Source organism: Nerophis ophidion, linkage group LG23 (genome assembly GCF_033978795.1).
Source record: "Nerophis ophidion isolate RoL-2023_Sa linkage group LG23, RoL_Noph_v1.0, whole genome shotgun sequence".
Taxonomy (NCBI): domain Eukaryota; kingdom Metazoa; phylum Chordata; class Actinopteri; order Syngnathiformes; family Syngnathidae; genus Nerophis; species Nerophis ophidion.
This window is the reverse complement of record NC_084633.1, coordinates 10,017,715-10,031,320: the sequence shown is the minus strand read 5'-3', so window position 1 is coordinate 10,031,320 and position 13,606 is coordinate 10,017,715. Positions and strand designations below refer to the sequence as shown.

General features: G+C 38.4%; 1 protein-coding gene across 4 annotated transcripts in view; it reads left to right on the top strand.

Annotated features, from left to right (window-relative positions):
* Nucleotides 1–13,606, top strand: part of LOC133541254 (ubiquitin carboxyl-terminal hydrolase 22) — a 100,575-nt gene that overhangs the window by 75,021 nt on the left and 11,948 nt on the right. For all 4 annotated transcript variants that reach the window (XM_061884539.1, XM_061884540.1, XM_061884538.1 and 1 more), the window contains 5 exons: nucleotides 4–117; nucleotides 1,112–1,213; nucleotides 3,584–3,750; nucleotides 9,344–9,503; nucleotides 13,206–13,314. In XM_061884539.1, the coding sequence (XP_061740523.1) occupies nucleotides 4–117; nucleotides 1,112–1,213; nucleotides 3,584–3,750; nucleotides 9,344–9,503; nucleotides 13,206–13,314 (652 nt within the window). The remainder of the gene's footprint in view (nucleotides 1–3; nucleotides 118–1,111; nucleotides 1,214–3,583; nucleotides 3,751–9,343; nucleotides 9,504–13,205; nucleotides 13,315–13,606) is intronic.

Below are 13,606 nucleotides of genomic sequence, written 5' to 3'. Positions count from 1 at the left end.
CAGCTATAGACTTATTGTACGGCGGAATATATTGTTTTGTGTGTCAAGACTACATATACGACAAAGATATGGAGCAGATTGCCAAAGAGGAGCAGAGGAAAGCCTGGAAATTGCAAGGTATAGTCAGCACAGTGTTTTCTCCCACCAAAGCTTGTGTTTAGCGAGGGCCACATTGAATATTATGAGAATGAATTTGTTATAGGAAAAACTAAAATCATTAAGTCATAATTTTAATGAGTGAATGTCAAAATCCCCGAAAAAACTAATGTCAAATAATAACATTTGAAATATTATGCATCCATCCATCCATTTTCTACCGCTTGTCCCTTTCGGGGTCGAGGAGGGTGCTGGACTCTATCTCCGCTGCATTCGGGCGGAAGGCGGCGTACACCCTGGACATGTCGCCCACTCACCGCAGGGCCAACACAGCTAGACAGACAACATTCACACTCACATTGAAAAAGTATAATGTAATCAAAATAATCATAATATAATGTAATCATAATATATAAAAAAGCAAGCAGATCTTATGATTATATTTTTGTATTACACTAGTCACATTTTGACTAAAATGGTCCTTTCTTTTATATATTATAGTTTTACATCATTATTTCAACATTATACTTTCTTGTAAAACAGTGAGTTTAGTATTCTGTTGATGTTTTTCTTGTAATAGTTATACTTTGTTAATACATTGTGCAATCACATAACATAATGACTTAATTGGGCTATTTGGACTCATTTAATGACTTAATTGTTGAAACATTTTTAATGTCAAATTTCACTATTTTGGTACTATTTCAACTAAGATTGTGACTTTTTTCTTGTCAATTTATTATTTTGTCATTATAATAATTTTCTTACAGTAGTTCAACACTTTTTCAATAAACATTTTTTCCTATATAATTTACTTTAATCTCATTTCAAAATAGTTCTTTCAGGATTTACTTTTGTGATGGTTTTATTTTTTGTAAAGAAAAGTATTTCATTTTAAGAATTTGTTTTTCAACAGTCTTATGAACTCATGATTTCAGTTTGTTGCATTTGACATTTGACACAAACTGCCTTCCAGCTCATTTTTTATTTGTATTTTCTCCATTTGTGTCCTAAGGCATAGGTGAGAAATACACAACATGGGAGCCCACGAAGCGAGAGCTGGAATTATTACGGCACAATCCAAAGCGGAGGAAAATCACTACGAACTGTACAATAGGTGGGCCGTGTTCACTTTGAATGTCCCTAAATGCTGCTTGTGACCATTCTTCAACGATTTAAGCCTACAGTGCCATTGTGTTCATGTGCGTGCTCACCGAGACCAGTTTAAACAACACTTGCTGAGCAAACCTCGCTCAGTTGGACTTGACCCAAAACCTTGCTGTGTCTCACCTGCTCTATTGACCATGCCTGGAAGACTGCAGCTCGCTAAATGAATCCATTCACAGCTTTGGCATCTCTACACCAGGATTCCCACAGTTCGGCTGGCGGAGACTTGCTTCAACACTTATGTATTTCCTTACATTACACAAAAAGACCAATCCCTCCCATTTGTAGCAGCTCAACCATCCCCAAAACACTACATTAGCATGCGTTGGCTACATGTCAAATAATTTAAATTGTCTGCATTATATGGATACTTAACTGTACATTTTCTTCTCACATTTTTTAAATATTTGGCAGTGTGTAAACAAACATTGAACCACTCTAGATTCTAGTGAACATGTGCAGATATTTTACATAAATAAGCTACACAAACATCATAAATGTAGTTTTTCCCACTACAATCTGCCATCCTTAGCCATATTGGAGTGCACATTGCAAAAGTGCTTCTGCTATTTACTTCATAAAGCAAATCATCAGCAATCAATTCAGCATAAATCATTTAAACCAGACATACCGTTAAAAGTAGGATGCTTTAGGGTAGGTTATTTTGGGACCTTTTTTTTTTTTTTTACAATGGAAATGCTTAAAAATGTGCACCAAAGCTTTTTTGTTGGTTGCGGATTAAAACAACCTCCTTTGTTGTAATAGACCAGGGGTCGGCAACCCGCGGCTCTGGAGCCGCATGCGGCTCTTTAGCGCCGCCTTAGTGGCTCTCTGGAGCTTTTTCAAAAATATATGAAAAATGGAAATGATGTGGGGAAAAAAACATTTTTTGTTTTAATTTGGTTTCTGCAGGAGGACAAACATTACACAAACCTCCCTAATTGCTATAAAGCACACTGTTTATATTAAACATGCTTCACTGATTCGAGTATTTGACGAGCGCCGTTTTGTCCTATTAATTTTGGCGGTCCTTGAACTCACCTTAGTTTGTTTACATGCATAACTTTCTCCGACTTTCTAGGACGTGATTTATGACACATCTTTTTCTGTCTCATTTTGTCCACCAAACTTATAACGTTGTGCATGAATGCACATAGGTGAGTTTTGTTGATGTTATTGACTTATGTGGAGTGCTAATCAGACATATTTGGTCACTGCATGACTGCAAGCTAATCGATGCTAACATGCTATTTAGTAGGGCTGTGAATCTTTGGGTGTCCCACGATTCGATTCAATATCGATTCTTGGGGTCACGATTCGATAATATATCGATTTTTTTCGATTCGATTCTCGATTCAAAAACGATATTTTTCCGACTCAAAACGATTCTGTATTCATTCAATACATAGGATTTCAGCAGGATCTACCCCAGTCTGCTGACATGCTAGCAGAGTAGTAGATTTTTAAAAAATAGCTTTCATAATTGTAAAGGACAACGTTTTATCAACTGATTGCAATAATGTAAATTTTTTTTAACTACTTATTTTATCTTTGTGAAAACATTGGACACAGTGTGTTGTCAAGCTTATCAGATGTGATGCAAGTGTAAGCCACTGTGACACTATTGTTCTTTTTTTTTTTATAAATGTCTAATGATATTATCAATGAGGGAGTTTTAATCACTGCTATGCTGACATTATAACTAATATTGATACTGTTGTTGATAATATTCATTTTTGTTTCACTACTTTTGGTTTGTTTTGTGTCGTGTTTGTGTCTCCTCAATTGCTCTGTTTATTGCAGTTCTGAATGTTGCTGGGTCAGGTTTGGTTTTGGAATTGGATTGCATTGTTATGGTATTGCTGTGTATTGTTTTGTTGGATTGATAAAAAAAAATAAATATATATATATATATATATATATATATATATATATATATATGTATTTTTAAAAAAAATCGATTTCTTAAAAATGAGAATCGATTCTGAATCGCACAACGCATTCGATTCGATTCGCATTCGAATCGATTTTTTCCAACACCCCTACTATTTAGGCTAGCTATATGTACATATTGCATCATTTTGCCTCATTTGTGCTCATTTAGTTTCCTTTAAGTCCTCTTAATTCAATTTATATCTCATGACACTATCTGTATGTAATATGGCTTTTAATTCTTTGCAGCTCCACACAGATTTGTTTTATATTTTTGGTCCAATATGGCTCAACATTTTGGGTTGCCGACCCCTGTAGTAGACCTATGGAATTGTTTTCACCTTTTGATCTTCACGTCCTTGCTTCATCTTCTCTTGTGCCCCCGCAGGTTTACGAGGGTTAATAAATCTGGGCAACACATGTTTCATGAACTGTATCGTCCAGGCCCTCACGCACACACCGCTCCTGCGAGACTTCTTCCTCTCCGACAGGCACAAGTGCGAGATGCAATCCAACTCCTGTCTGGTGTGCGAGATGTCGCAGCTCTTTCAGGAGGTACGACAAATGTGCGCAGTGCCATCATAAAATACGAACGTCGCCCTGCGCATGAAGCTGAACAAATTCTCTATTTATGCTGACAAATTATGCAACACGCACATGCCAAAGTTTTGCATTTTTACTATGCCATAAGTCATGGACTCTGCTGGTTATGTAATCACCGCTCCTACCCTGCCTCGTTTATTTTTTCCCTCTTACACCCTCTCACTTTCTCGTATATGTAGGCTCACAGGTGGCAAGTGGCGCGAAAATGATTTGAGTCATCTTACCCCCCCCCCCCCCAAAAAACTCCACCCTCCCTACGCTCCTCCACAACTCACACTTACACATCCCTGCCTTTTCTCACTTGGCTGACCCATAATCGCTCTCCTCCATCATCTCCGAGGGTGGCAGACCCTGATTGACTATTGAACTGCACCTATGACACACATTACAGGCTTATTCACACCTTTAAGACAGACACAAAACTTTTTTCTGCACTTCACACGTCTTTCCGAGGACTTTTCGCGACACTTACCCTGTCCTTAATTCCCCCGTTAACCTCTTAACAGAACAGCATATTGTCAAATCAGAAGCAGTCTTCTGGGTGCCAATGCAATCTTTAAAACTGCAACGCTGGTTCACCTCACCGAACTTCCCCCTAATCCTCAGCCTCTTATTAAAAGAGGCTGTTATATTTAAGATACTGTTTTTTCCCTCTAACCTCACAGTTCGGTGTGTGTGGTATCTGATTAGAGACATCAGCGGTATTTATGTCTTGTGCTTGGAACGTTGACTTTTGTTCTTGTGTACCTTGACCGTGACCTGGATTGTGACTCGCCCAGATTGCCATGGCAATGGAAAGCCCCGGTCATGCTTTGAAGGATGATGCTGCTCACTTCCACTACTCCTATTTTCCAACCGCAATGCTAATTTATTTGGCCAATATAGTGGAACACAAAGGCAATCATATAGCCGCACACTTGCCTCACCACAGCTCATCTTGCCATTGTCACTTGCCATTAGAGCTGCAACTAACGACTATTTTGATCGTCGACTGGTCATCAACTAGTCGGATTATAAAACGTACACATATTGAGTAGCTCTAATTTAGTCGTAACATTTTTTATTTAGTTTGAGATACACTATATTGCCAAAAGTATTTGGCCACCTGCCTTAACTCGCATATGAACTTGAAGTGCCATCCCATTCCTAACCCATAGGGTTCAACATGATGTCGGTCCACCTTTTACATTCGAAGCATTCAAAGTTCCTTTCACTGGAACTAAGGGGCCAAGCCCAACTCCTGAAAAACAACCCCACACCATAATTCCTCCTCCACCAAATTACACACTCGGCACAATGCAGTCCGAAATGTACCGTTCTCCTAGTAAACTTCCAAACCCAGACTCGTCCATCAGATTGCCAGATGGAAAAGTGTGATTCATCACTCCAGAGAACGCGTCTCCACTGCTCTGGAGTCCAGTGGCGACGTGCTTTACACCACTGCATCCGACTTTGTGATGTAAGACTTAGATGCAGCTGTTCGGCCATGGAAACCCATGTCATAAAGCTCTCTGCGTACTGTACGTGGGCTAGTTTGAAGATCACGTGAAGTTTGGAGCTCTGTAGCAACTGAATGTGCAGAAAGTCGGTGACCTCTTTGCACTATGCGTTTCAGCATCTGCTGACCCCTCTCGGTCAGTTTATGTGGCCTACCACTTGGTGGCTGTGTTGCTGTTGTTCCCAAACTCTTCCATGTTCTTATACTAAAGCCAACATTTGATTTTGGAATATTTAGGAGTGAGGAAATTTCAGGACTGGATTTGTTGCACAGGTGGCAACCTATGACAGTTTCACACTGGACACCACTGATCTCCTGAGTGCGGCCCATTTTTTCACAAATGTTTGAAGAAACAGTCTCAATGCCTAAGTGCTTGATTTTATACACTTGTGGCCGTGCCAAGTAAATAGGACACCTGATGCTGATCATTTGGATGGGTGGCCAAATACTTTGGGCAATATAGTGTATTTTAGGGCAAGTGCTTTCTGAAAACAAAGATAACTAATTTGTTCAAAAATATTTATTTATACTATAACTACGCTTCTCCTTAGGCTAATAAAAAATTGTAGTAACTATTAAACCTTTGTCCATTTAAAGGTAAGGACAGGAAAAGCGCAAAATAAAAAATGTTTTTTCATGTAAAAAAGGACAGTTTATGAACAGCAATAACAACAAACAAAACTAACTTGCTCAAAAAGCAATGAGCATTTTGTGATTATGTGTTAAAAAAAGCAGCACACTGATATATTATCAATTATTAACTCTTGGCATTTTTAGCACTCCAATAGACTCAATGCATATAATTGTGTAATTGATTCAATAATTGCATCATTGATCAATTCTTAACATTTTAGCTATCTAATATATTGTATGTTAAATCTTATAATACCAGCGCAGTGGTGCCTATAATTAGTGTGTATGTACTCCTTTGTGCTATTGTTTGTGCCCTCCTTCCTCGCTTTGCAATTTGACGCTGCTTTAAAAAGTACTTCAATTAATTTATTTTTTATTTATTTATTTCGGCAATCTTCACATAAAACAAAGAACAACAACAAAAAAAAGGAAAAAAAAACACTCATTTGAGCAATGATTGAGCCGAAAGGGTGTAGGTTGAAGCAACGCTTATATAAACCTACCCCATCACAACAAGAACAAGGTTCAAAATATATAAAATCTAAAACATGCTTCACTTATATTACTTTTTTTTTAAACAATATATAAGCAACATATATGTAGCACACGTCTCATATACACAGTTTAACATTTAAATCAAACATATACATGTGTACACTTATATATATATATATATATATATATATATATATATATATATATAGACAATTTATTTAAATTCCATATAAAGTGGTAATATATACATTTTAATATAACCTATATGTATAATTATGAAATCATAAATTGTATTTATATACATATTATATATTGTCTTTCTAAAACAATTTTTGCTCTTCTTTCTTATATTTACTAATGATAAATGATTTAAAAAGCTTTTTAAACTGGTTTATGTTGGTGCTGTGTTTTATTTCATCCTTTAAACAGTTCCATATTTTAACCCCTGCTATTGTTATACTCATTCGTTTCTGCGTTGTTCTACAATATTGGATCTTAAAAAGTAGTTCTCCTCTTAAATTATAATTCCCTTCTCTCTGTAAAAATCTTCTCTGTAACCCTGTTGGAAGTAAATCTTTACTTGCTTTATAAATCATTTGGGCAGTCTTGAGTTGGATGAGATCTGGTAGTTGTAAATCAAATGTTTTTATAAATAATCCATTAGTGTGTTCTCGGGGTCCTGTGTTATGTATCAGTCTGATGGCCCTTTTTTGCATTATGAATAGTGGTTGGATGTTCGTCCTGTATGTATTTCCCCAGACTTCTAGTCAGTAACTCAAATATGGTAAAACAAGTGTACAATAAAGAGTGTGTAATGTTTTTTTATTAAGAATGTGCCTTGTTTTACCCAGGACAGCAATACTTCTCGCCAATTTCCCTTTGATGTATGTAATGTGTGACTTCCAGCAGATCACGTGGTCCAAGATCACACCCAAAAATTAGATTTTGTTTACTCTTTCTATACTAACATTGTCTATATATAATTTTACATCTATATAATTTCTCTTATATCCAAATAACAAAGTTAGTTTTATTTAGGTTTAATGATAATTCATTAGCATCAAACCATTTTTTTAGTTTACACATCTCCATGGTGACGGTCCTCAGGAGCTGCTGCAAGTCCACATCAGAACAGAGTACATTGGTGTCATCCGCAAATAACACATATTTAAGGTTTTCAGTTACTTTACAAATATAATTTATATACATGATGAACATCTTGGGCCCTAAGACTGACCCCTGTGGTACCCCACATTTAATATTTAACCAACATGATTTTTTTTGTGATATCTGTACAAACTGCTTTCTATCAGACAAATAACTTTTTATCCATTCCAGAACAATACCCCTAAAACCATATTTTTCCATTTTTCTAATAAGAATACTATGGTCTACTGTATCAAAAGCCTTCTTAAGATCTAAGAATACTCCTATTGTATATTTATTTTTATCAATACTATCAGTTATTTCTTCAATTAAATCTCTTAATGCTTGTGCTGTTGATCGATTATTCCTGAAACCATACTGCCTATCTGTTAATAATTCATTTTTTTTCTACAAAGCCATCGAATCTATTTATAAATATTTTTTGTAATATTTTGGAGAACTGTGGTAATATTGAGATTGGTCTGTAGTTTGTGAATAAGTGTCCGTCTCCCGCTTTGTGAATAGGAACAACTTTTGCAATTTTCATTAGTTGAGGAAATACTCCCATTTCAAATGAAAGGTTAAATAGATACGCTAATGGAGCACTAATTCCATCTATCACATACTTTAAAGTTTGCATGTCTATATCATCCACATCTTTGCTTGTTTTGTTCTTAAAACTTTTGACTATGTCCCTGATTTCTCTTTCTACTACTGGTTTTCAAAACATTGTTTTAGGGTTTGGGTTGCTATAATCTGCTGCATCTATTTTTGTCCCTTCTACCTTTATCTCTTCTGCTAGTTTCGGTCCAATATTTATAAAATAATCATTAAATGTATTTACTATCACCTCCTTATCCTTAATCATGTTGTTATTTTCCATAAATTTAGACAAAGTTTAGCTAGCGGACTTCAGCTAAAATGATGGGTAAATCTATTTTTCACACTACTTCGTCTCATACTTGTTAACTAGCTGACAAGGTACAAGTTAACAATCTTACAGAGTTGAGACCACATGCTGCAGATGTCCAACATTCCTCCGCTTCTAATGCTCTCGTACCGCAGATAAAGTATCATAAAAACAAGAAATGCTTTGGAAAATGAGCAATGTATTAATATATTTTTGGCGGGGTTGACTCGGGTTCTCCGGAAAATACACGAGTGACGACATCACCACTCTCTCAACAAATGTATTTGTCGGCGATACATTTTATTTTCGACAATGTCAACGAATAGTTGCACCCCTTTTTCCATTGGCAAAACAAGCACCTATAATATCAGCAGGGCTGGGCGATATATCAAATTTGGAAGATGTATCGATATATTTTTAAACAATATATGAATTCAGAAAATATCGTAATATTGATATAATTTATTTCACGTTGAAATGACCAAACATTGCTTATTTGTTGTGTTTCTTGTTCTCCCACTCCCTCTCAACTCCATGGGTCCTTCCTCCTTCCAAGACGTGCTTGCACGTATAAGAACATCCATGATTGGTTGGTTGTTTACTATGATGAGTCACGATTGGTTAAGATTAGAGCAAAACATTACGGACAGGCCAAGCAGAGGCATCGAACCAGGATATACTTTTTCGTCCATATCCCCCAGTCTTAACTATCGGGAACTGTTTCTAATACTTGGCATTGGCAATCAATGCTAACATTGGCCTTCTCTGCAACGCTGTTTTGCGTTGCCTACAGCCTCCTCCATGAAATTCACCCTCATTATTCCATTGTTGTTGTTTGTCAATCACATTTCTTTTTCCCTCAGTTCTACTCGGGCCACCGATCGCCTCACATTCCCTTCCGGCTGTTGCACCTGGTGTGGACGCACGCCCGCCACCTTGCAGGCTACGAGCAGCAGGACGCCCACGAGTTTCTCATTGCGGCGTTGGATGTTCTCCACAGGCACTGCAAGGGGGACAGTATAAGTAAGCTTGACTTCCAGACTGAATACATTGTGTTAATGGATCAGGTTATTATGAGTGGGTTTAACTTGGATGCACTAGAGACTGATGGGGAGTAGCAAGTACTGGAGCCTAAGGGATTGGATCTCCATACTTGAACATGGAATAGAATAAATCTTTGCCCACCAAGGTGAAAAATTGTCTTTGGAGAGTAGACAAAATGTAGGAGGGAGAAAATGTCTTACACAAAACATATTAGACCCTAAGAACAAATGTTTGGTAAAATAGGAATACAAGTAAACATAAGATCACGTACATGAACAAAAAAGGATGTAAGTGCTTTGTAAAGATACATAAAAGGCCTACTGAAATGAGATTTTCTGATTTAAACGGGGATAGTAGGTCCATTCTATGTGTCATACTTGATCATTTTGCGATATTGCCATATTTTTGCTGAAAGGATTTAGTAGAGAACATCGACAATAAAGTTTGCAACTTTTGGTCGCGGAAAAAAATGGCCTGCCTTTACCGGAAGTAGCAGACGATGATGTCACCGGTTTGAGGGCTCCTCACATTGTTTATAATGGGAGCCTCCAGCAGCAAGAGCTATTCGGACAGAGAAAACGACAATTTCCCCATTAATTTGAGCGAGGATGAAAGATTCGTGGATGAGGATTTGATAGCGAAGGACTAGAAAAATAAATAAATAAATAAATAAAGTAAAAAATAAAAAAAGGCGATTGCATTGGGAGTGTTTCAGATGTTTTAGACACATTTACTAGGATAATTCTGGGAAATCCCTTATCTTTCTATTGTGTTGCTAGTGTTTTAGTGTGTTAAATAGTACCTGATAGTCGGACGAGTGTGTCCACGAGTGTGTTGACGCCAGTCTCTTGAGGGAAGTAACAGCAGCTGCATGGACGGCGCAAGGTCCGCAGATCTCCGGTAAGAGGCGACTTTTTACCACAATTTTCTCACCGAAACCTGCCAGTTGACAAGTGGTCGGAACCCATGTTCGCTTGACCGCTCTGATCCATAGTAAAGCTTCACCTCCGGGAATTTTAAACAAGGAAACACTGTGTGTTTGTGTGGCTAAAGGCTAAAGCTTCCCACCTCCAACTTTCTACTTTGACTTCTCAATCATTAATTGTACAAATTGCATAAGATTCAGCAACACAGATGTCCAGAATACTGTGTAATTGTGCGATGAAAAGAGACGACTTTTACCCGCAAGTGGTGCTGCGCTAATATGTCCCCTCCAACCCGAGACATCACGCGCATGCATCAATATTCCGCGACGTTTTCAACAGGAAACTCCGCGGGAAATTTAAAATTGTAATTTAGTAAACTAAACCGGCCGTATTGGCATGTGTTGCAATGTTAATATTTCATCATTGATTTATAAACTATTAGACTGCATGGTCGGTAGTCGTGGGTTTCAGTAGGCCTTTAAGACTTTTTGAAAAACACCTGGTTCATTTTGTCAAATAACTAACTTGCATAGACAACATTAACGATATACTGTACTGTATGTGGGGCATATAATACCTCAATTCAATGAAGTACCTTGTGTCTTACAGTCTACAAAAAAAATCAAAATACAGGTTTCTTAATGCCAGGTCAAAACATTGGTATTAACAGATGTGGCTGTAGGCAACCTCCTAAAGTAGTTTTCTTTAATGAACTCTCACAGCATCACAGTATCTGCATAGTATTCAGCATCCGGCACCTTAATCTACATCTGCATGCACTTTAGATAGTTGCCGCTGCTGACACTCATGCATTTTATATTCACCGTACTGTTGTTTACAATAAACTTATAGCGGTATTAATGCTGGCTCAGAAGTTTTCTCCTTATTGCTTAAAGTTAAAGTTAAATTATCACTGATAGTCACACACACACACTAGTTGTGGTGAAATTACTCTCTGCATTTGACCTATCCCCTTGTTCCACCCCCTGGGAGTTGAGGGGAGCAGTGAGTAGCAGCGGTAGCCGTACTCGGGAATCATTTTGATGATTTAACCCCCAATTCCAACCCTTGATGCTGAGGGCCAAGCTGGGAGGTAATGGGTCTCATTTTTATAGTCTTTGGTATGACTCGCCTGGGGTTTGAACTCACGGCCTACCGACCTCAGGGCGGACACTCTAACCACAAGGCCACTGAGCAGGTTATTCTGCACTTGTTTTTAAAGGCCTACTGAAATGAGATTTTCTTATTTAAATGGGAATAGCAGGTCCATTCTATGTGTCATACTTGATCATTTCGCGATATTATATTGCCATATTTTTGCTGAAAGGATTTAATAGAGAACATCGACGAAAAAGTTCACAACTTTTAGTCGCTAATAGAAAAGCCCTGCCTTTACCGTAAGTATGTTCGCGTGACGTCACGAGTTGCAGGGCTCCACACATATTCACATTGTTTTTAATGGGAGCCACCAGCAGTAAGAGCAATTCGGACCGAGAAAGTGACAATTTCCCCATTAATTTAAACGAGGATGAAATATTCCTGAATTAGGATATTGATAGTGAAGGACTAGAGAAAAAAAAAAGCGACGGCTCCGGGCGGCGGCAGTGTGACCGTTTCAGATGTAATTAGACACATTTACTAAGATAATTCTGGAAGATCCCTTATCTGCTTATAGTTTTAATAGTGTTTTAGTGAGATTTTAAAGATTGCAAAGACATACCTCGAGGTCGGATGGCTGCGTTGAACACAGTGTCTCAGAGAGAAGCCGAGGAGCCAAGCTCCCAGCTGCCTTTTTAAACAGCTACTGCAGGACGACAAATAATCCACTGATGTCTCCGGTAAGATATATATCACAATTTCCCCATGCAAAAACATGCTGGTTGACGTGGAGAAATCATGTTCGCTTGAGTGCTCTGCTTCACAACAAACAAAGAAACACCGGCTGTGTCTCTCGGTGCTAAAGACAGCTGCAATCCACCAACAGCATTGTTCTTTATAGTCTCCATTTTTAAATGAACAAATTGCAAAAGATTCAGCAACAAAGATGTCCAAAATACTGTGTAATAATGCGATTAAAGCAGACGACTTTTAGCCGCGAGTGGTGCAGCGCTAATATTTCCTGACAGTCCGTGATGTCACGTGTACGCATCATCATTCCGCTACGTTTTCAACAAGAAACTGTTAATATTTCATCATTGATATATAAACTATCAGACTGCGTGGTCGGTAGTAGTGGGTTTCAGTAGGCCTTTAAATGACATGGTCAAAAAGAGCCATATTTTTCCTTCTAGTTTCTCATGCACTCCAAATGATTACTTAAGTTAAAAAAAAGGTATTTATAATTTCGGAAATAACAGCATTTAATAATGTTTACATTGAAGTATACGGTATAGCCAAAAGATACAGCTAAATTTAGCTTGTGTGGTTTCTTAGTGTGCTACAATTGTTGTGTGACTTCTGTATCCTAGTGAAGTCAGGAGGACATGTTTGCTGTCCCCACATAGCACACCAAAAGAGCCTGATAATGTTGTGTGCCAAGGTGACGGTGTAAGGAATGTCAATTGGCTTGGGCTGACTCACCCGCAGTCCATTTAGTAAGGCATGCAGCCATTGGCCAGCTATAGTTCAATCAGAAGGCCACATTCAAGACTTTGCTGCAGGCTATCAGGACAACGAGAAAGAGGCGCTTCGGAGGGTGTTTGGGTTATCTGAGCGTGCACGTACATTTATACCCCGTGTTCACTGTGCTCCGCAGGAGACAACGACAACGGGAAGAAGGCCAATAATCCAAACCACTGTAACTGCATCATCGACCAAATCTTCACCGGGGGGCTACAGTCGGACGTCACCTGTCAGGTTTGCCAGTAAGTTTGAAGCAGCAAGGAGATACCAGCACTCCCATCACAACACACCAAACGCTTATTGATTTATTCCCACACAACCCTTCACCAGCTGCCCTTCGTCCTTTCCCTGTATATGTGAAGGCCCGGTCCCTACAGACTTGGCTCAAGTGTGGTGGTGGTGATGATGATGGGGGGTTGTCTAGACAGCAGCTCTACTCAAGCGTTGGTTGCCTCCCCCAGAGCGGCGCTGTCACATTAACACCAACACGCTGCACTGAACTGCAAAAGCACCTCCACCAGCTAAACCGCACCC